The sequence below is a fragment of the Priapulus caudatus genome, unplaced genomic scaffold, assembly GCF_000485595.1.
Source record: "Priapulus caudatus unplaced genomic scaffold, Priapulus_caudatus-5.0.1 Scaffold118, whole genome shotgun sequence".
NCBI lineage: Eukaryota > Metazoa > Priapulida > Priapulimorpha > Priapulimorphida > Priapulidae > Priapulus > Priapulus caudatus.
Window position 1 is genome coordinate 493,231 of NW_014577179.1, and position 20,507 is coordinate 513,737.

General features: G+C 48.0%; 1 protein-coding gene across 4 annotated transcripts; it reads right to left on the reverse strand.

Moving 5' to 3' along the window:
• Window positions 1-357: 357 nt before the first annotated feature.
• On the reverse strand, window positions 358-13,989 carry LOC106805568. Of its 4 annotated transcripts, none has more exons than XM_014807220.1 (10): window positions 13,752-13,989; window positions 13,334-13,444; window positions 12,387-12,590; window positions 6,669-6,843; window positions 5,953-6,171; window positions 5,875-5,883; window positions 4,194-4,898; window positions 3,715-3,889; window positions 3,176-3,291; window positions 358-1,578 (listed from the first exon to the last, which is right to left on the reverse strand). In XM_014807220.1, the coding sequence occupies exons 1-10, from the start codon at window positions 13,886-13,888 to the stop codon at window positions 1,300-1,302; spliced, it is 2,130 nt and encodes a 709-aa protein (XP_014662706.1). In that variant the 5' UTR covers window positions 13,889-13,989; the 3' UTR covers window positions 358-1,299. The 4 variants fall into 4 exon arrangements, with proteins under 4 accessions (XP_014662706.1, XP_014662705.1, XP_014662708.1 ...); XM_014807219.1 differs by having other exon boundaries at window positions 12,381-12,590; XM_014807222.1 differs by having other exon boundaries at window positions 12,381-12,590; window positions 13,334-13,457; window positions 13,752-13,808.
• Window positions 13,990-20,507: the final 6,518 nt, after the last annotated feature.

Below are 20,507 nucleotides of genomic sequence, written 5' to 3' on the forward strand. Positions count from 1 at the left end.
TCCGTCGTTGCAGGGGAGGTGGCTTGTGGCTGCTCCGACGTTCATGGTGACTGTTGCTTAAAAGAGTCTAGATTACTCTACTGTGATACATTGCGCGTTTATGCCAACATGACAATGGTTAATGGCACTGTGATACATACACATACACATAAAACAACGCCGCACTATACGGTTGAAACATGTGCGTTAGTGCGTAGGTATCTGGTAACAAATACGTGTGGGTATAGACGATTTGTTATACAGTAAGTACAGTTGTATGTAGTAAAATCCTAGAGGCTACTGTCCCTTTAACTGCTGTTGAATTATTTTTACTGCGGTTAAATTATGTGTAACAAGGCCTCTGATTGGGTAAAAGGGCAATAATTTAACCTTGGTTGAATTATTTCTACCGCGGTAAAAATAATGATTTCTGAGCACGATGGCCAACCATATGCGTGAGCTCACTCACACCTACACTACGTCACGTCTGCCTGCGAATCTACACATCAACTCGCTACACACACCAATAATGCTATTATAGTCGCTGATAGCATGAAAAATCAGATATATAATGACAGCTACATGTATAAATGCTGTAATGGGAAGAACGATGTGGCAATTTATGTCACCGTGGTCTGGGATATAATTTACAAATTCCTTTGCACCATTTTACAAATTCTTGTTCCATTCAGAAATGGCATAACATCCATCAAGCCTTGGCCATACATGCTAGCTATTACCTGGTGAATCACCCGATGTGATAATGTTCAACAAAACACCCTTCAAGGCCAGATGGGCAGCAGCAATAACAACATCAACAACAACACCAACAATAACAATGGTAACTACCGAATGGATTATTATCACACATTGCTGTTGTATTGCTCCTGACTCCGTGTGGCAAACCAACAGCAATATTTGCTTTCCACTGTTGCTGTCAAACCGATTAGTTATTTGCAATTCAGCCAGACTGCGGTGACCACTATTAGGAGTAACACCCACACCTGCGAGTAACCGCTTGTCGCCTGCACGTGCATACTTGCCACGTGCGAGAAAAACACTTGACACCCGCGCCACAACTGCGTTCTATCTCCGGGCGAACGCTCCTTACCCGTGAACACTCGTCACCTACGATCACACTTTGTTATCTATCATCACACCATTTCCTTCGGGGTGAGCACAGCGACCTATCGACGAACTAACGGAAACCCCACCGCCGCCGCTCAACCTGCCTCCACACCGTCTCCTCAACTCCCCTGTCGGAGCAGCCCCCCCCCCACGTGTACACCCCTGACATGCCGACCAGTGTGTTAGATGCGTCTAGTGCAAAACCATGCGGCCAGCGCCGGCGGCGACGCCCCCTACGCTGACGTCGCGCTGTGGCAGGCAGTTGCCCGTGCAGCCGCCGCCGCGCAGCTTGCAGGAGCCGGTGCACGTGCTGCCGCCGGCGCAGCTGCGCTGCTGAAGCTGTGCAAACTGCTGCTTGAGACGCTGCCTCAGCTGTAGACGCTCAGTGGCAAGCTGCCTCTCGCGCACGCGGTACTGCCGTATCTCCTCCTCCGATATGAGTGGGTCCTCCTCGCCGGACGAACACGAGCACTGAAGAAGAGATGAAAGTGTCAATGACACTGTAGTCTGTAGGTCACCACAAAAAAGGACACAAATAAGTGAGTAAGAAGAAGTCAGTTTTAATTGAGCAACCATCGACGTACATTATAGAAACGATTGCCATCGGTATATCGCAATAATAATTTATAAACCAAAATGAATCACAATTTGTGACCGTAGATGGCGCTATACCCGCTTTGTAGCGATGGCGTTTGAAATAAGTAGGTTATGCTGGGTTCCGACATGTTTTGTAAATCTTTACTCTAATATAGACGTTTTATCGGCAGGGTGGAGAGGAAATACCAATTTTGCATTAAAGATATTGTCAATGAAATCTTGTAAAACGAACCAGACGAGTGTGACACCAGACTGTTTGTGTCTATATAATATGCTATATAATTGCCAAACCCTACCTAATTTGCATAATTTTTTTTTAAATATCAAAACCCCTAGCCCTTATTCATTCACATACCAAAAATGAGCAAAATCCGTTGAACCTGAACTGACTAATGGCAATTCCCATTTTTGCCAAAAAATTGCCGTGGCTCGAAAGTACGTCGACTGGCTAGGACGTTTAATATGGGAGCATAGCAGTAACAACTATACCCAATTTCAAACATGTGGGCCAAACGATTCCTGAGTTATCGTTGAGCGAAGCGAAATGTTGACAGATGGACGGACGGACGTACGACGACCCATGGCAATAGCTCAGCTTGACGATGTCAAGGTGAGCTAACCGGACGGACGTATGACGTACGACGACCCATGGCAATAGCTCAGCTTGACGATGTCAAGGTGAGCTAATGAGAGAGGGGTTGTGAGACAGCGTCGGCGAGAGAAAGAGAAAGGTGGAAAACGAGATGCAGAGGCAGAGGTAGAATGAGTGGAAGGGAGTGCAGGAAAGTGAGAGGAAAGGAGTGGGATGGAGAGGAGAGAGCATGGGTGAGTGACAAGGAGAGGGAGATGAGAGTGCGAGACAGTGAGGAGAGGAAGGGAGAGAAAAATGAAGAGGGTCAATAACAGGGAGTACGAGTTAAAAAGAGAGAGAGAGAGAGAGAGAGAGGGTTCGAGATAGATAGGGAGGGTGCATGTGCAAACATGCATGTGTGAGGGCATAATTAAACAGTGTAACCCACAACAGACAAAAAATGTAGGAAGACACATACGCACGCATTCATACAGTTCTTAAAGTGATTCGTCACCTTAAATAATAAAAGTAAAAAAATTATGTCCACTTTTTCATAAAATATAAGTGGTTAAATTTCTGCATTATACTTCATATTTTGCTATTCCGTTCGATGTGAACAAACCCTCATGACTCATACACAGCCCATAGCAAGCATTTAATGTAATGATCAATATATCAAATCGCCCAGATTTTGTGGATTTTTAACTAGTTGAAAAACAATCTTATCAGGTAAGAATTTGAGGATACATTTAGTGCCGTTAGTACTTACTTTTCACGTAAATAAATTGTAACAAAATCTTTTACAAATATACACCATAGAAAATTCGTGACGTAGTCAATTTAAAGCGGTGCAGAAGCCTATCTAAGCTCGGGTTGCTGTTGGCTGCGCGATGCACTTACATTGAGCATGTCTTCCAGGCTGGGCGTCGCGAACGGCGGGAGCTTGCTAGTCACGCCAGCAGGGCTGCTGGCCGGGCTGCGCGCCTCCAACGAGCAATGCTCACAAGGGTCATCACCTACAGGTAGGTACAGCGCGTGAACACACAGCATGTCAGCCCACACGCACCGTCCAGCACAAGCTGCTACTTACCAAACCCCCACCTATTTGTGACATTGCAAAATGTAGATTGGAATGTGCCAAAGTTTACATTACCCCAACCGCCAAGAAAGCATAAAGCGGCAGGCATTTATAACCAATGGAACGATTCTTCAGTTAACAGTTCAACAGTACACAGTACTTTAGAAGCCAATATTTTTTAGTGATTTACCCTTAGAGAAATGGTAAGCTAGTAACAAATGTTACTTACAGGTAAATAGTTTGGTTCTTGATGCACAGACGGTGAGTATTATACAACGATGTATTTATTATTATATGAACTTACGAGTTTTATATAACTAACTCGGCCCATGGGTAACAGGGGAGGGGGTGCATGACTCACCCTCGGACGCGCACGCGTTGCACACGATGTCGGAGCCGCTGCGGGAGCTGCTGGGTGAGCCCCACGCGTCGCTGCTGGCTGACGAGTAGCCATAGTCGCTGCGGTTGCTGCTGATCGCACCGCCGCCACCACCGCCGCCGTACACCAACCCTGCCGCTACCTTCTTGTCCGTCATCTAGACAACGAAATATAAATCTACGTCACAGGCATGTGAAAAGTTCTCCCACGAAACGTTCCCCCACTGTAGACGAGTTCGGGATAACGGGGAGACGGCACGGGACGCTGATGCGCAGAAATTGACCTGCTATGGAAACAGATTACAGATTGAGCTAGGACGCATCACGATCGAATTGTGTCACGGACAAATTCCTCAACACAAAGTATGCAGCTCTGGCTTTGGTTCAGCTGTAAATAGACAATGCCAAAACACGCGGAGGTGACAACAGCGAAAGCGTCGCCGGATGTAGATGTAATCGCACCTGTTTCTGAGTCTTGCCGTCCGCTGCGCCGCCGGTCACATTATCCTGCCGCTTCTTCGACTTCTTGCCCTTCGCGCTTGTTGCCGTCGCCTTGACCGCCGCGCCGGCCTCCTGCAGAGTCGCCAGCTTGCCGCAGCACAGCGACATGCACGCGCACGCCTGTCCCTGCTTCATCTTGCTCGCTCCCTCCCCGGAGGTGGGCGACAGCACACACGCGTGCATGTGCCGCGTCGCCGCGCTGCCCAAATTCACTGCGAGGTGCGACGGCTGGCCGATGTGTTGCTTCGCCGGCAGAGTGCAGGCGCCGTGCGCCGTCGCATGGCTTCCCAGTTTCGCGCCGCTCCAGGTGAAGGGCGCGGCTTTCGTACCGCGACACGCTGCCGGTGCCTTTGCGGTATACTGACACGTTGCCGACACCTTCTTGCCCGCACACGCTGCCAAGCCATCGCACGCCTTCGCTCCCGCGCTACCGGGACATCCCCTGCGAGACTCATTACACCCCGGCGGGGCCTTGTTCTCCCTACCACCAGGTGGCGCACTGCTGCAACTACACCGCACGACGTTGCAACTGGAAGACTCGGTGGAAGATGCCTGCAGTTTTAGCCGCCTATGCGTAGCGTCGCTGCACTTGGCTTTGGGGAGAGAGGAGCCATTGCACTTACAGCTGGGGAGAGGCGACTCCTCTCCTTTTCGACGCGCTTCATACTGCAAAGACAAGAAACACCGAGCATGAGAATGCAACGCAAGAGTGAAAGCAGATAGAAAACTCGCCAGACACCAAGCTGTGATGAAGGCTCGATAATCCACTATATCTGAATAACTGTTTGTAGCATACTCCCCCCCCCCACCCAGAGTGGCAGGTAATCCTCAATTTTTCTCCCCTACTACCTCTACCAAAAGTATAATCACTTGGCAACATTCACATTGTTTTTCCACCTACCTGACCTAATCTTTCAACCTCCTCACACCCCTCCTTCCAAGACCACCAACCTCTTCACTCCTTTTCTCTCAAGGATCCACAAACGCCTCGCTCCTTCCAGTATCACCGATCTCCTCCACACCTCCTGCCTCACACAGACCCCCATTATTACCTACCTGCTCTTCCCCCTCCTCCTTCTCCTCCTCCTTCTCCTCCCTTTCTCTCAAGGATCATCATAGTCCTCGCTCCTTCCAGTATCACCGATCTCCTCCACACCTCCCGCCTCACACCAACTCCCGTCATTACCCACCTGCTCTTCCTCCTCCTCCTCCTCCTCCTTGTCTTCCTCCTACTCCTTTTCTCTCAAGGATCCACAAACTCCTCGCTCCTTCCAGCATCACCGATCTCCTCCACACGTTCTGACTCACACACACTCCCGTCATTAACCACCTCCTCCTCCCGTCATTACCCACCTCCTCTTCCTCCCGTCATTACCCACCTCCGGCTCCTACCATCATTACCCCCCTCCTCCTCCCGTCATTACACACCTCCTCTTCCTCCCGTCATTACCCACCTCCGACTCCTACCATCATTACCCCCCTCCTCCTCCCGTCATTACACACCTCCGGCTCCTACCATCATTACCCTCCTCCTCCTCCTCCTCCTCCTCCCGTCATTACCCACCTCCTTTTCCTCCCGTCATTAACCACCTCTGGCTCCTACCATCATTACCCACCTCCTCTTCCTCCCGTCATTACCCACCTCCTCTTCCTCCCGTCATTACCCACCTCCTTTTCCTCCCGTCATTAACCACCTCTGGCTCCTACCATCATTACCCACCTCCTCTTCCTCCTCCTCCTCCTCTTCCTCGTCTTCGCGGTCCGCCTGCTCGGCGCTCTCCTTGTCGGCTTCGGCGGCGAGCGCGCGGTTGTTACGCCGCCGCTGCTTCTTCTTCTGCCGCTTTAGCTCGCGCCGCACCTCCTTGAGGTGCTCCTCCTGCACGATCTCGTTGTAGAGCAGCTCCAGGTTGCTCACGCCCTGCTTGTTCTCGATCGCAATCTGAAATGCGTCGCAAGACAACGAATCGCGACGGATTAGCGTGCGAGTGACCGGCAACAAGCTGACAACAAGTCACGAACAGGTGACTTGCAACAGAACGGCAACAAATTGACAAGTTGCGAACAATGGACTTGCAACATAATTGCAACAAACTGCAAAGAAGCCAGTGGCAAGAAATGAATAACAAATCACAAACGTGTGACAGGCGGCAAATACCACAGAAGCAACCTGCAACAGATTGTAAACAAGAGGCCAAAACCAAATCGACGACAAATTGTAAACGTAAAACGTAAAGAAATGATTTTCAACCGATCAGAAACAAATCACAAGCAAGCCAAATTTTTTTTACCTGTAAGCAAGCGAATGATATACATACTAGTTCTCTTTCACTGTGTGCACAGCACACTGTCAACGACCACATTGTCAAGTCCACAAGACGTGCGGATTTTTGCGCAGGCAGTCAAACCCCCTGTCAGTTGCTTGCACCACACTCTCACCTCGTAGCTCTTACGTAGGCAGTCTACACCCAGGTAGAAGAGCAGCTGCCAGGTTTGGTCCTCGGCTCGCACGCGCTGGTAGATGCGATGCAGACGCTCGTACAGGTAAATGCCGACGCAGGTGAGCACCTCTTCCTGAGCGATGTCGATCGTCTTCGCATGCCGCTCCCTGCCGCTGAAACAAGACAAGAACAACTCTGTGAGCACTCGCTATTACGCTGCTGGTTACTACGCTGCTGGTTACAAACTGCCCTGGCTTTTTGTGTCGGCGTCTTGAGATTTTCACCTCCAACATTCTCTTCATTCCTCTTACTACCTATCAATCAAACAATTACTAAATATTAATATTACTACTAAAGCTACCACCATGACAACCACCACTCCCCCAACTACATATCAATCAAACTACTATTAGATCAATATTACTACTGCAACTAGGCATCCGACAACCACCCCTATTCCTACTACACATCAATACTACTACTAAAACTATAACAACTACCCCAGCAACCACCACTACAACTACCACAGCAATCACTACTACAACTACCACAGCAACCACTACTACAACTACCACAGCAAATTATTATTAGTAGTAGTAGTAGTAGTAGTAGTAGTAGTAGTAGTAGTAGTAGTAGTAGTAGTAGTAGTAGTAGTAGTAGTAGTAGTAGTATTTAGTTCATTATTAAATGTTTTTTTTGTTTTAATCACATTCTTTTCTAAGCTTTCTACAGCACCTACCGGGCGGTGATAGATTAATCTCCGATGCATCCAGCCTCTTCCACGTGATATTTGGCTTCGGGTTTCCTGTCGCTTCGCATTCCAAAGACACGTCGGCTCCCTCCTGAACCTGTATCTCTAACTGAGTGTGGTCGGTCGTGATCAACTTCGGAGAGACTACAATGAAACGTTAATTAACTATTTTTTGAAATGCTTTAATATGCATAAGCTTAATATTTGCGAGGGATTACGAATGGTTTGTTATGCACATGCGCCTACGGCAATGATGATTCAATGCTCTTCTTTAATTATCTTTCTAAACACGTCATAGTATTTTTCAACAAGTAACATAATTAGCTGATTTTGCATAAACCGAATCAGCATGACAACTTTCGCGTTACAGTTTAATAACAACTGATCTAATAAAGCGTATGACGTGCGTGCGTGGAAAATCGCATCGAGTGAATCCTTTTCGAATGCGAACCATTCTACAAAAATTTTGTTTAAACGGTTTCATCCATTAAATACGTCGTTTGTTGCTGTGTTTTCCGTGAGATTTTACGCACTCACAACTAACTGTAAGTTTCAATCTAACGCATCAGACCGACGCATCTGTATTGGTACATTCCAAAGTAGATTTTAATGTGATCTTCATTTGCGGATTCGACGATGGTTGTTATCTAATCAAAAAAACACTAGTGGAGAATCTAAGGACAATGATACGACGGTCTCACCCATAACTCTTCTATTTTCATTTTCGTTTACACTCCGGCGTTTATAGTCGCGGACGAGTTGCAGGGCGATAAAAAAAATCCCAGCCGCGTTATAAAAATTTACGGAGCGGCAAACTACATCCGTAGATTCGATGACAGCGCCCGCTGGGAAGATCTCGCCCATGCGTCAACGCTGCACGTATACACGTAACCTAATCGAATCTCGGCGCGCGCGGTGTTCGCACGGATATAGTGTTGTCGCCGGGGACGTCGCTAAGTCCTAAACAAACCCACGGGATAATTCCCACTCGGCGGCCTCTAATTCCCGACCGGGTTCCTCCTAGCTCTATCCCGGGAGGAGGGAGAGCCAACTCGCCGACACGCAGCTGCGCAAACAGCGTTTAAATATTCACGGCGAAAATCACCGACGTCGTATTTTGTTTCACCGTCGGTCGATAACGGGTGTTCTATCGAACACGCACGCGCGCGCACGAGCACGCACGCGCACGAGCACGCACGCGCACGCACGCACGCAGGCACGCACGCACGCACGCACGCACGCACGCGCGTGTGTGTGCACGCAGGCGGGCGGGTTGTCACTATCGTGACGGCTATTGGCATTCTAGCGAGAAACACAGAGCGCTGGCCGGTGTTTCGATATCACTTTGTGTGCGTATATATATATATGTATACATATACGTATCGCGATGACGCCTGCAGCTTATTGTATAAGTCCGATCGTAGAGATGACTTCGAGCGTGCCCTATGCGAGACGCACACGCACGCACGCACACGCACGCACGCACGCGCTGACTTTCTAGACCGTGACGGTTTGCGCATGTTTACATCCGTCGCAAAATCGTGCGCGCCTGATCTTCCGACTGATATATCTAGCAGCAAACCCATGAATAAATAAATCGCAATTCACACTCGCTCTCTCTCGCGCTTCTTCATGCGCGACATACGGAACTTCGGCGGGGCGAAAAATCCATACCAGAATAAAAAAAATCCGACTGTAAATATGAAATAGCTGTACCTGATATATATCAAACGCTACTTGGGGGACCTTGCGGGGATATGTCGTGGAAACTCGTGGTTAAGATGCGACCAGTGCGAGGCATATACGCGGCAATTTCAACTTTATCGAGTGGGCTTCTGCGTGTTTTTTTCGCTCGTTGTTTGTGTATTTTAATGGAGGGAGCGAGCGCGTTACGGGAAGGCGATCCGTGGTTGTGTAAGGGAGAGAGGTGCGGAGGTGCGGCGGCGGCGGAGGCTCGCTGATGGCATGATCAACAACGTCGATGGCCCGCGCTAACAGTAGAAGTTTGCTCAGCATCGATCGCATATTAGCTCGTCATTAATGGGGCGGGAGTATGTGTCTGTATATGTGTGTGTGTGTGTGTGTGTGTGTGTGTGTGTGTGTGTGTGTACGTGCGTGCGTGCGTGCGTGTGTGTGTGCGTCCGTGTGTGTGTGCGTGGGCGCGTGCGTGCATGTGGAGAAGGAGAAGAAGAAGAAGAAGAAGAAGAAGAAGAAGAAGACAGCACACATCACGATACACATCAGACCAGGCCCCCGATACTCACGTAGAATCTTCAGCTCTGTGATCATGTACTTCACGGGATCGGTGTTGATCTGACACATGTAGAAGCCAGCGTCCGAGGGCTTCGTGTCAGCGATCGTCAGCGCCCACACGTGCGTGCTGTCGCGGTGCACGCCGATGCGACTGTCCTGCAGCACGACACTGTTGTGCAGCGCGTAGATGATCTTCGTATCTGGCCGCAACCAGACGATCTGCAAGTAATAATGTGGGGAGGCGTTACTCGAGTCTCGTCGTTGTCGTCGCGTTCGTTGTCGTCATCGTCGTCGACTCCGTTGTCGTTGATGTCGTCGTCATTGTCATCAACGTCGCCGTCGTTTTTGCTGTCATCGCTATCGTCGTCGTTGTCACTGTCATCGTCGGCATCATCGTCGTCGTCGTTATCATTATGGTCGTTGTCGTCATCGTCGTCGTCATATCGTCGTCGGTAGTTTCGTGTTTATTGTTATGAGGTCGGTTACATTATTGCACCATCGTCAGCGTTGCCGTCGGCGTCGACGGTGACAACACAACTATGCCATCGTCAAAGTCTCACGCCGACGAGTCGATGCCAGTTCGCCGCTGTGCCGAGTGTCTTTTCGCCTGCCGAGGAGTGCAGTTACTAATTGCGACAGCGAGGCGACGGAATGATGGCTCGCTGGAGATACAGTTTCTACTTCAAGCCTGCCTGTCTTATAAACGCCAACACCAACACCTGCGCCCTCCCTGTTACAGAGCCTGCTGTGGTCGCCTATCGCCGATACATATATATCTGTGTGATGTGTGTGTATGTGTGTGGGTGTGTGTGTGGTGTGTGTGTGTGTGTGTGTGTGTGTGTGTGTGTGTGTGTGTGTGTGTGTGTGTGTGTGTGTGTGTGTGTGTGTGTGTGTGTGTGTGTGTGTGTGTGTGTGTGTGTGTGTGTGTGTGTGTGTGTGTGTGTGTGTGTGTGCGTGTGCGTGTGTACGCGCGTGTGATACACAGATGCGTACCTTTATATCTGTTTCAGAGATGGATGTCTATATCTATGTACGTTGCAGACGGATTTCGGCTAGTCGCTTGTTTGTACGGCTATCGGGCTAATATGCATACGTGCGATAATAGCAATGCTGGTGTCTGATGTTTAATACATTTACTGCATTAATCACATTAGAATATTCAGGACCTCGCGCTTCCGTACAATCTGTCCGCTGGGCATTGCTTGCATTAGCGCTACAACGCGCCCGCGTGCCACGTTATTCAATTCATCAAACTTGCATGGACGAGTGAGCTTAGAGATTGCTTAGCGCTTCTTCTTTTTTGGTGGATATAATCTGTGAAAAAATGCACATAATGAACAATTTTCGTTGTCTCTCATGGAATTGGATTAGGCTGGTCGTGTGTTGGCATGCTAGACGCTCACAGAGGGCGCTATCCTGCCACGCTGATACACGCACAGAGATGTGTAGGTAAGGAGAGAGAGATAGAGAAAGAAAGAACGAAAGAAAGAGAGAAAGGAAGAAAGGAAGGAATGAAGGTAGGAAGAAAGAAAGAAAGACCAAAGTGAACGAGCGTAGAGATGTGGCAAAGGGAGAGGGGGTGAGAGAGGGGAAAGCGAGAGAGTGATTAGAGAGATAATTAGAGATAAAGGAAGGTGATGGTGGAGAGAGAGAAAAAGAGACAAGTAGAAAGGGAAAGAGCTCTCTCTCTTTCTCACAGAAAAGCGGACAGAAAAAAGAGAGCAAGGCGTGGGGTAGAAAAGTCAAGATGACATAGAGAGAAACAGAGGTACAGAGAGGATGCGGAAAGAGATGAGAGGACTGACAGGGGATGCAGGCGGGGTGCTGAAAGAGGGGGAGACTGGGAGGGGATGCTAGCAGGGTGCTGAGAGAGGAGGAGACTGAGAGGGGGATGCTAGCAGGATGCTGAGAGATGGGGAGACTGATAGGAGGATGCTAGCAGGATGCTGAGAGAGGGGGAGACTGAGAGGGGATGCTAGCAGGGTGCTGAGAGAGGGAGAGACTGAGAGGAGAATGCTAGCAGGGTGCTGAGAGAAAGACACTGAAAGGGGGATGCTAGCAGGGTGCTGAGAGAGGAGGAGACTGAGAGGAGGATGCTAGCAGGGTACTGAAAGAGGGAGAGACTGCGAGGGGGATGCTAGCAGGAGGCTGAGAGAGGAGGAGACTGAGAGGGGGATGCTAGCAGGGTGCTGAGAGAGGAGGAGACTGAAAGGGGGATGCTAGCAGGGTGCTGAGAGAGAGAGAGAGAGGGACTCGCAGGGGATGCTAGCAAGATGCTGCTGCAGAGGCGCGCGTGCTCTCTCGAGCTGTTAGCATCTCCGCGTGCTAACAACATTACGCTGTCACCAGCTTGAACACCTCTCGCGACCTCTGACCCACCCACCCTCACAGCGTAATGACGTCAAATCACTACTACAACTACCACAGCAATCACTACTACAACTACCACAGCAATCACTACTACAACTACCACAGCAATCACTACTACAACTACCACAGCACCTACTAGTAGGCCTACTACCCCTTAACACCGCCACTACTATCCTTACTACATACACTACGAAGCAAACCAACTTACCGAAGCCGCCCTGACATTTTTTACCAAAACTTTCGAGACTCGTTCGCACGTTTCGCTTGCACCCCGCAACCCACGCGCCATGCAGACAGACACACACGCACATCTATGTGACGGAGAATGAGACTCACGAGTACCTGCCCAGCAACTCGGGCTCGGCGCGGCTGATCAAGTTGTCGATGAACTCAGTGTTGCCGAGCACGTGTACGTGTCGATCTTGCGCGCAGCAGCGCAGGCCGTCGTACAGCGCCGCGCAGTAGCCCTTCTCCTTCGTGCTGTCCACCTCACCGACGAGCAGACTGTAAGCACGTAGCACCTTCGACCGACACTCAGCACAGAACCTGAGATATACAACGACCACACGCAGGTTAGAACCAGACACGGGTAAATACACATACAAATAGAATGACAGCGCAGGTTAGAACCAGGCAAGAGTAAATATACATACAAATAGAATGACCCCAGGCAGGTTAGAACCAGGCAAGAATAAATATACATACAAATAGAATACAGGTTAGAACCAGGCAAGAGTAAATATACATACAAATAGAATGACCCCAGGCAGGTTAGAACCAGGCAAGAATAAATATACATACAAATAGAATGACCACACCAGGTTAGAACCAGGCAAGAGTAAATATACATACAAATAGATTGACCACAGGTTAGAACCACACAATGGTAAATAATATACATGTACAAATAGAATGGCCACACACAGGTTAGGGCAAGGGTATATATACATACAAATAGAATGACCACACGCTGTAAGAACCAGGCAAGTAAGGGTATGTGTACATACAAATACATCAATCACACGCGGTCAGATTCAGGCAAGTAAGGGTATATATACATATAAATACGATGACCATACGCAGTAAGAACCAGGCAAGTAAGGGTATGTGTACATACAAATACATCGATCACACGCGGTCAGATTCAGGCAAGTATATATATACAAATAGGACAACCACACATGGTTAGAACCAGGAAAGTAAGGTCAAGCCTTGCCAACAAGAGTTGTGTGTCTGCAAAAAAGCTTGCCAATTCCAGGTGGAAAGCCGTGGCAACTGCGTGCTAGTACCTATGTTTGCCAAGATAAGACTCCATTGTATCGAGCAGACACTTGGAGTCAATGAGCACCACTTCTTCCCGGCAATCTTGCGACATCATCTCCCAGACGTCGATCCAACTGCTAAGGAGAGCATCTGGGATTATTAGAAGACATTTACTTCAGCACAGCAGAGCAACATGCTGTAACGTAGTCATCATTATCAGCTAAACAAACACCTTACAGATGACATAGACGCTCACCTGAGAAATATTTAAATAATGCTAATCCTTATTACACACTCATACTACTACGTATTATAATTATAATCATTACTATAGTGCAAACTCGAATTAATTGCATCATAACATCAGTAACACATTCGGGACAGACACAATGTCACGAATATATATATATGCATACGATGACAGGGATGTGCTTTCTGACTAACCTGGTTGGGCAGCGGGTTTTATGAGTGTCTAGAGAGTGCAATGCACATCTCTTGTTCTTCTTGCTCTTGGGTATCGACTCCACCATAGAACTGAGTTTGCACCTACACACCAAACAAAAGCGAGTATTGAGAGCCATAGGGCTTCAGTTAGTTCATGCATATGTGCTTCACTATCTTCCTCTGCTCTCACTTCTCACACCACCCCTCTCCGTCCTTCCCTCCTTCCATCACTTGATCACCCGCTATATATTTTCGCGCCTACACGTATATGCGCGTACGTGCGCGTGTGTGCGTGCGCGTATTGTGCGTGCGCGTATTGTGCGTGTGTGCGTGCGCGTGTGTGCGTGCGCCTGTGTGTGTGCGCGCATTGTGCGTGTGTGCGTGCGTGTGCTTGCGTGTGCGTGCATACGAGCGTGTGTTTGCTGCCGTGCCGCCTCACCATTACATGTTTGTATGAGCGCCGCTTCCGCACACAACATATAGGCGCGGGGCCGGTGGGTCTAGCGACCCCAGGAGAGAGACATTACATTATTGTGGGTTACATTTTCGATTACATTTTAGTGGGTAGGGTATGATCGCATGAGCAGGTGATATAGTCAGCTATATATATATATATATATATCCTCCGCTCACGCTCGGCTCAGCTCTTTCCACATCGTATCATATAATACCGCTGTCGGTAAGCCACAGTCTCCATGGAGCGCAGTGACAGAATCCAATTTCCAGTGCAGTGATAGTGACTGAACGTGGCGGGTTCACTGTCACATGATAACAAATCCAGCTGTTTCAACAGCGTAAAGAAATTTGATTATGTCAATCACAGCGTAGAGCAGCGCGGCTGTAACGTGGATAACGACAAATTTTTCCAGGAGAACGATGGTGCGAAAAAGCGCACAAAATGCCCCTGCGTAAAACCTTTTTCGTATATAACTGCATCACCATTAGTAGGGACGCGGTGGCTACGCGCATCAAAATAATTCGCTCTTGCGCGAGGAAAAGCAGACAATTAGATTGTGTGCGACGAAGAACTTTGTAGCGAGAGAGAACGAGAGAGAGAGAGAGGGAGAGGGAGAGGGAGAGGGAGAGAGTCCGCGCGCGCGTTTATCGCATGTAAATATGTAACGCAATCGATTAACTAAATTGCTCTGAGCGACATCTAGTTAGCGCACGCAAAAGTTGCGTAAGTTCGGCATTCAACATGCTCTTTTCTCTCAAGAGCCGCGTGCGTCAATACGGATTGCGGAGTGATACGGCGTTCGTGCGAAATTTGCCTAATTGCTCGGCTACAAATGAACAACGACGATGGTTTGACAAATAGACGTATGACATTTAATCTAAGCGCGTTCTTTGATATTATTTTATATTCGCGTTATATTATCATACAGCAATCAAATATAGCATACGATTATACGTAACGATTAGTCAGCCACTGAGAATACGTTTTCATTATTACAGCTGCACAAGCGCGCCGCACAAACACAAGCACGTGAAATAATCAACCATACACACACGCGCACGCACACACGCACACACGCAACTCACACACACACACACAACACACACACACACAAATCCCCACACCTACAGCACAACACACACACACACACACAGCGCTGCGCGCCGCGCGCACGCACGCACGCACGGCACGCCACGCCACGCAACGCACACACACACACACACACACACACACACACACACACACACACACACACACACACACACACACACACAAATGCGCGTAAGCCATGCAAGCCGATCCAGTATAGGTTTCTCGACAAAGTAGGCGTCGAATTTCATTAGCGCTATATTGTAGTTTTATAATTGTAGCTATCGCTAGTTAGCCGGCCAGAATAGGAAGGATATTTAGTTTCACCGCACGAGCTATTATTCACGACACGCAAAGCTGCTCTCGCCATTGATAAGTAAACCCAGCTTTTACAGTCAGCAAATAATAATGGTGCTTTAGATAGTATCGAATTTTTCAGACGCTCGTTATGCTGAAATAATAATGACTTGAAATGGTAGCCGCATTGTTAAAGCTATGGGAACGTGCTTTCCGTACTGCACACAGCGCACGATGACGTGCGCGTGTGCGTGCGCGTGTGTAGCGGTAATATATCATTTAAGAACATACACTCGATCGCGTGACGGTGGAACCGTGCAAATCTTCGTGGTTTTAATCTTAGTCGCGCTGAATTCCACCCGGCGCGTCGAGCAAGATTAATGAACGAACTATGTACTTTCTCTAATTGGTATAGGCTAGTTGCAAGCGAGCGTCCGCAGGGAAAATCAAATTGCGAGTAACGTTCTTCCACACCTGATGCCCGTCGAGAGTCTAACAACGATATTACACTTAAGCTAGCCGTCTCCCGTCGCCAAAAAGGGGAAGCAAACCGCAACCTACGTACGTGACGCCAACTTTCGTAAGAGTCTGTATTGCGCTTGCTCGAGCAACGAAGTCGAGCGAAGTCCAGCGAAACAAAGCGAACATGCCCCCACTCTGTATTTCGTGTGCTCGAGCAGCGAAGTCCAGCGAAGTCCAGCGAAACGAAGCGAACATGCCCCCGCTCTATATTTCGTTTGCTCGCACAGCGGAGGCAAGCGAAACGAAGCGAACATATCCCTCGTCTCAATTTCGCTTGCTCGAGCAACGAAGTCCAGCAAAGTCCAGCGAAACGAAGCAAACATACCCCAGTCTCAATTCTGCTTGCTCGAGCAACGAAGCCCAGCGAAGTGCAGCGAAACAAAGCGAACATGCCCCCGCTCTGTATTTCGCTTGCTAGCGCAGCCAAGGCGCGCAAGTTTAATAGCTCTTTTATATCGTTATATTTAACCCCCCCCCTTAATATCTATTTCATATCTAACCCCCCTTGATATCTAATTTATATCGATCCGCCCCCCCCCTTTATATCTTTTTTATATCACGACATTAAAGTTGGGAACGCTCCTAATAGAGCATCACCCGTAAGAGGGAATCGTTGAGTGGGCGCAGCCATCCGGCGCGCTAGCATTCACCATACATTCACTAAGTAATGGGGTTAGCCGCTAGAAACAGTTGCCGCTGGAGGGCAGCACACCTGTAGTGGTGCAAGATTATCCGCGTACTCGGATGCACACCCGGGCCTGGATACACTGTGGCGACATAATAAACTTACCGTACATTATCTAAAAGTAAATTTTATGTAAGAGGAGCGTCGACAAGTGTTCGCAAAGAAGATTTGATACAAAGGTAAGATTATGTTCCACGAAATACGTTGTTTTTATGAGTGATAATGCACAATTTTGGTCAGAATCGGCGTGTGAAATCTCGGCGGATGAACGCTTTTAGAAGCGGCTTGTAAATACTGTCTTGGAACGCGTTTTCCTACTGTATTCTAGATGTAGGTTAAAAATTTTCTTCGCATTATTGATAGAATTGTAAATGGGAGCGTATTCTAATAATGCGCTCCGTTCCTGAACGTAGACGGTATATCCAAAACATCTAGAGCCGAGGGCATGAACTCCCTCAATGCATGAATCGCCACACGAACAAAACCTCGCGACACTGAAATCGATTGCGGCATGTATCGTAGCCCAGTGTTTTTATAACCGCATAATAATAAGTTCAGGAGATAAGTTCTTATGTCGCAGGGATTATCGTGGGGAGTGGGGGCACTGCAGACTACAGCCCGGTTAATTACAGCAGTATAGAATGTTCAGAATCAACCGAGCTAAATTTCTCACAAGTGTCTGCGATCACAAATACATGTACATACACATCTTCGCATAACTGAAATTTATAAATCAATATTAAATTAGATTCATTTTAATATATCACTGTATAATGAGTGTGTTAATGCATGAGACTGTACTACTACACAGTTCCGTAAAGTCGGGCTCAGGTCGCCTTAGGACTCATCTAATTTATCGCCTATTGACATCGTAATAAACCTCATGGTGATTATGGGCTGTACACTGCCGATCAGTATTTATAGCAGCGACCAGATCGTAGCGTTCTGCAAGAAACGTAGAGTGGTTCGCGGCCCAAGTGTTTGTACCAGCACAAGCAGTTCTCTAGCACAAACAGAGCAAGCTTGACGCCGGGTCCAGTCTACATATAAAACGAGTACTTTTTATATTTTTAAATCGAACCTTTTTGTAAATACTGTAAATAAAATTTAAAATTCACAAAGCCATTGGACAGACACTTACACATGTGGCTACACACCTGAGTTTGACACACAAGGAATATCGACTGGGAACACGAGCAGCTGCTTGTGTTGCTTAGCCATGTGCCATCTTTGAATGACATCACCTTTGTCACCACCGACCCTGAAGACACCATTGCTGCTATGTGAAACCTGTTAGCTCTCCCATCACATTGGGCTAGCCATTTGGACAAAGTCGTTACGCAGGGCCACGTATTTTGAATCATGTTCACAATTAATCCATCACGTGTTTTTTATAATAAAGTTGAACATTAGGCTACTCAGTTACATGTATGCTGTTAATCGTTATTTTTATATACCATTTTGTTATTGACATTCACGGTGATAATAGTGGTGCATATGTGAAGTGGATGTTTATTCTTTTAAGTGTGCTCAGGAGTTCTGTAATGTTTATTGAGATTCACGGTGATATTAGTCGTGCATATGTGAAGTGGGTGGTTATTCTTTTAAGTGTGCTCAAGAGTTCTGTAATATATTGATTGAGATAAGCTACAAAGACCCAAGTTGTCATACAAATTATGTATATCTTTATTTCTAAAACGCGGCCATTTGCTACAGACACTAGGCATTACTGCTGACAATAGCTCGCCTAAAGTTAGAAATCATGAAGCACACCTTGACAAGTCTTCCACCGAAAGAAATTTTTTTTTCTGATGGGGCAGGTCTCTTTATAATATTTTAAATGTCTTGCTTGGACCAATGACCCTCTACACGAATCCTCTTAGATGCGATACGTCTATCCAAAACAACTGTCTCTGCATGAAGTTAGGAGGATATATACAAGGATTTTCCTTTCAGCATTGACGGCGTGCTCCACCATAGCTATCACTGACATAAGTAACAAGGCCTGTGTCACCTAATGTATACATGCCCCAACTTGGGTGACTCGCGGTTCTAGTACCTAGAGATGTTCGAGTTGTTCTGATATGTTGATCAAAATAGTCGCAACAAACCGATCGCCGGTGGTTATAAACTTACGCGACTAGCGGTTCTAGTACCTAGACACATCTGGCTATTTATTCGATTATATCAACAGACATAGAGCAAAACTTATATATTGGGTTAAAAGAAGAATTGTACTATCAGGAGCTCTTAAAGTTAGGTATAAATATGTTCGATTTGTTCTGCTATGTTGATCAAAATATAGGATCGGCTATGTGTGATCCCTGTATGTTTACATCTGCCATGGGTCATTGCGCAACCGTTGTACAACCGATGCTCCCGTTGCGCCACCTGCTGACAAAGCTAGCGGCTAACCCTATTACACGATGACGTGAGGTCGCTAATCGCCCCCATACATTCCTACTATGCATCCTCACCGACAATGTCGCAATACGTTTAACTGATGAGCGTGTCGGTTAAATAAAATCTGTGCCCTTCTCCAATGTTTTACCACCAGCAGCCGAGCAGACGGCAGAGACGGACGGATAGACAGACAAACAGACAGACAGACAGACAGACAGACAGAAAGACAGGCAGACAGACAGACTGACAGAAAGACAGGCAGAGAGACAGACAGACAGACAGACAGACAGTCACACAGACAGACAGACAGACAGACAGACAGACAGACAGACAGACAGACAAACATACAGACGCGGAGTTTGCAAGCATGCTGCGATACTTTGAGCACGCAAGCTCCGGAACCTATTCGCCTTCTGTGCGTGTGGGAAGGCGCGTGGGAAGGTGAAGAGGAGAGGAGAAGAAGAGAGGAATGGAGGGAGGGAGGAGGGGGACAATCGTATGACGCGTCGTTCACTCATCGTCGCTCGCCAAACAGGAAAACCATAGATAATTTAGCGCGCCCTTATGTGTGCAAAGTTCCGTGCGTGAATTTTACATGAGAGCGCGCGGTTTGTTACGTTCTCACGCTTCGTTACACGCGCACACATACATGCACGCACGCATGCACTTGCACTCGCACACGCACGCGTATGTGCGGAAATGAGCTGAGGCGATGATCACCTGCACGCACACGAACGCATACACGCACGCAGCCGCGCGCGCGCATTTTACCCACTTCTCTCTTTCTCTCTCTCCCCCTCTCTCCTCTCTCTCTCTCTCTCTCTCTCTCTCTCTCTCTCTCTCTTCTCTCTTCCTCCCCCTCCTCTTCCCTCCCTCCCCCACTCCCTCACCAACCCCCCCCTCCCCCCCCCCCCTCACACCACGTCCCCCCCCCCCCCCCTCACTTCTTTTCCTCTCTCTCTCTCTCTTCTCTCTCCATCTTCCCTCTCTCCTCTATCGTATCCTTTCTCTCTTTCTGCTTCCTCATCTCTCTCCTCTCTCTCTCTCTCTCTACTCTCCTCTCCGTACACTCTCTCTCTACTCTCGTCTCCCTCTCTCTCTACGATCTTCTCCTCTCTCTCTCTCCTCTCTCTCTCATCTCTCTATATCTTCTCTCCCACACCTTTCTCTCTCATCTCTCTCTCTTCTCTCTCTCTCCTCTCCTCCTCTCTCTCATCTTGTTTGCTACTCATGCGTAAACTACTATGTCTACATAATAGACGAAATGCTTAATAATAAAATACGAGGCGCCGTGGCACCTCTC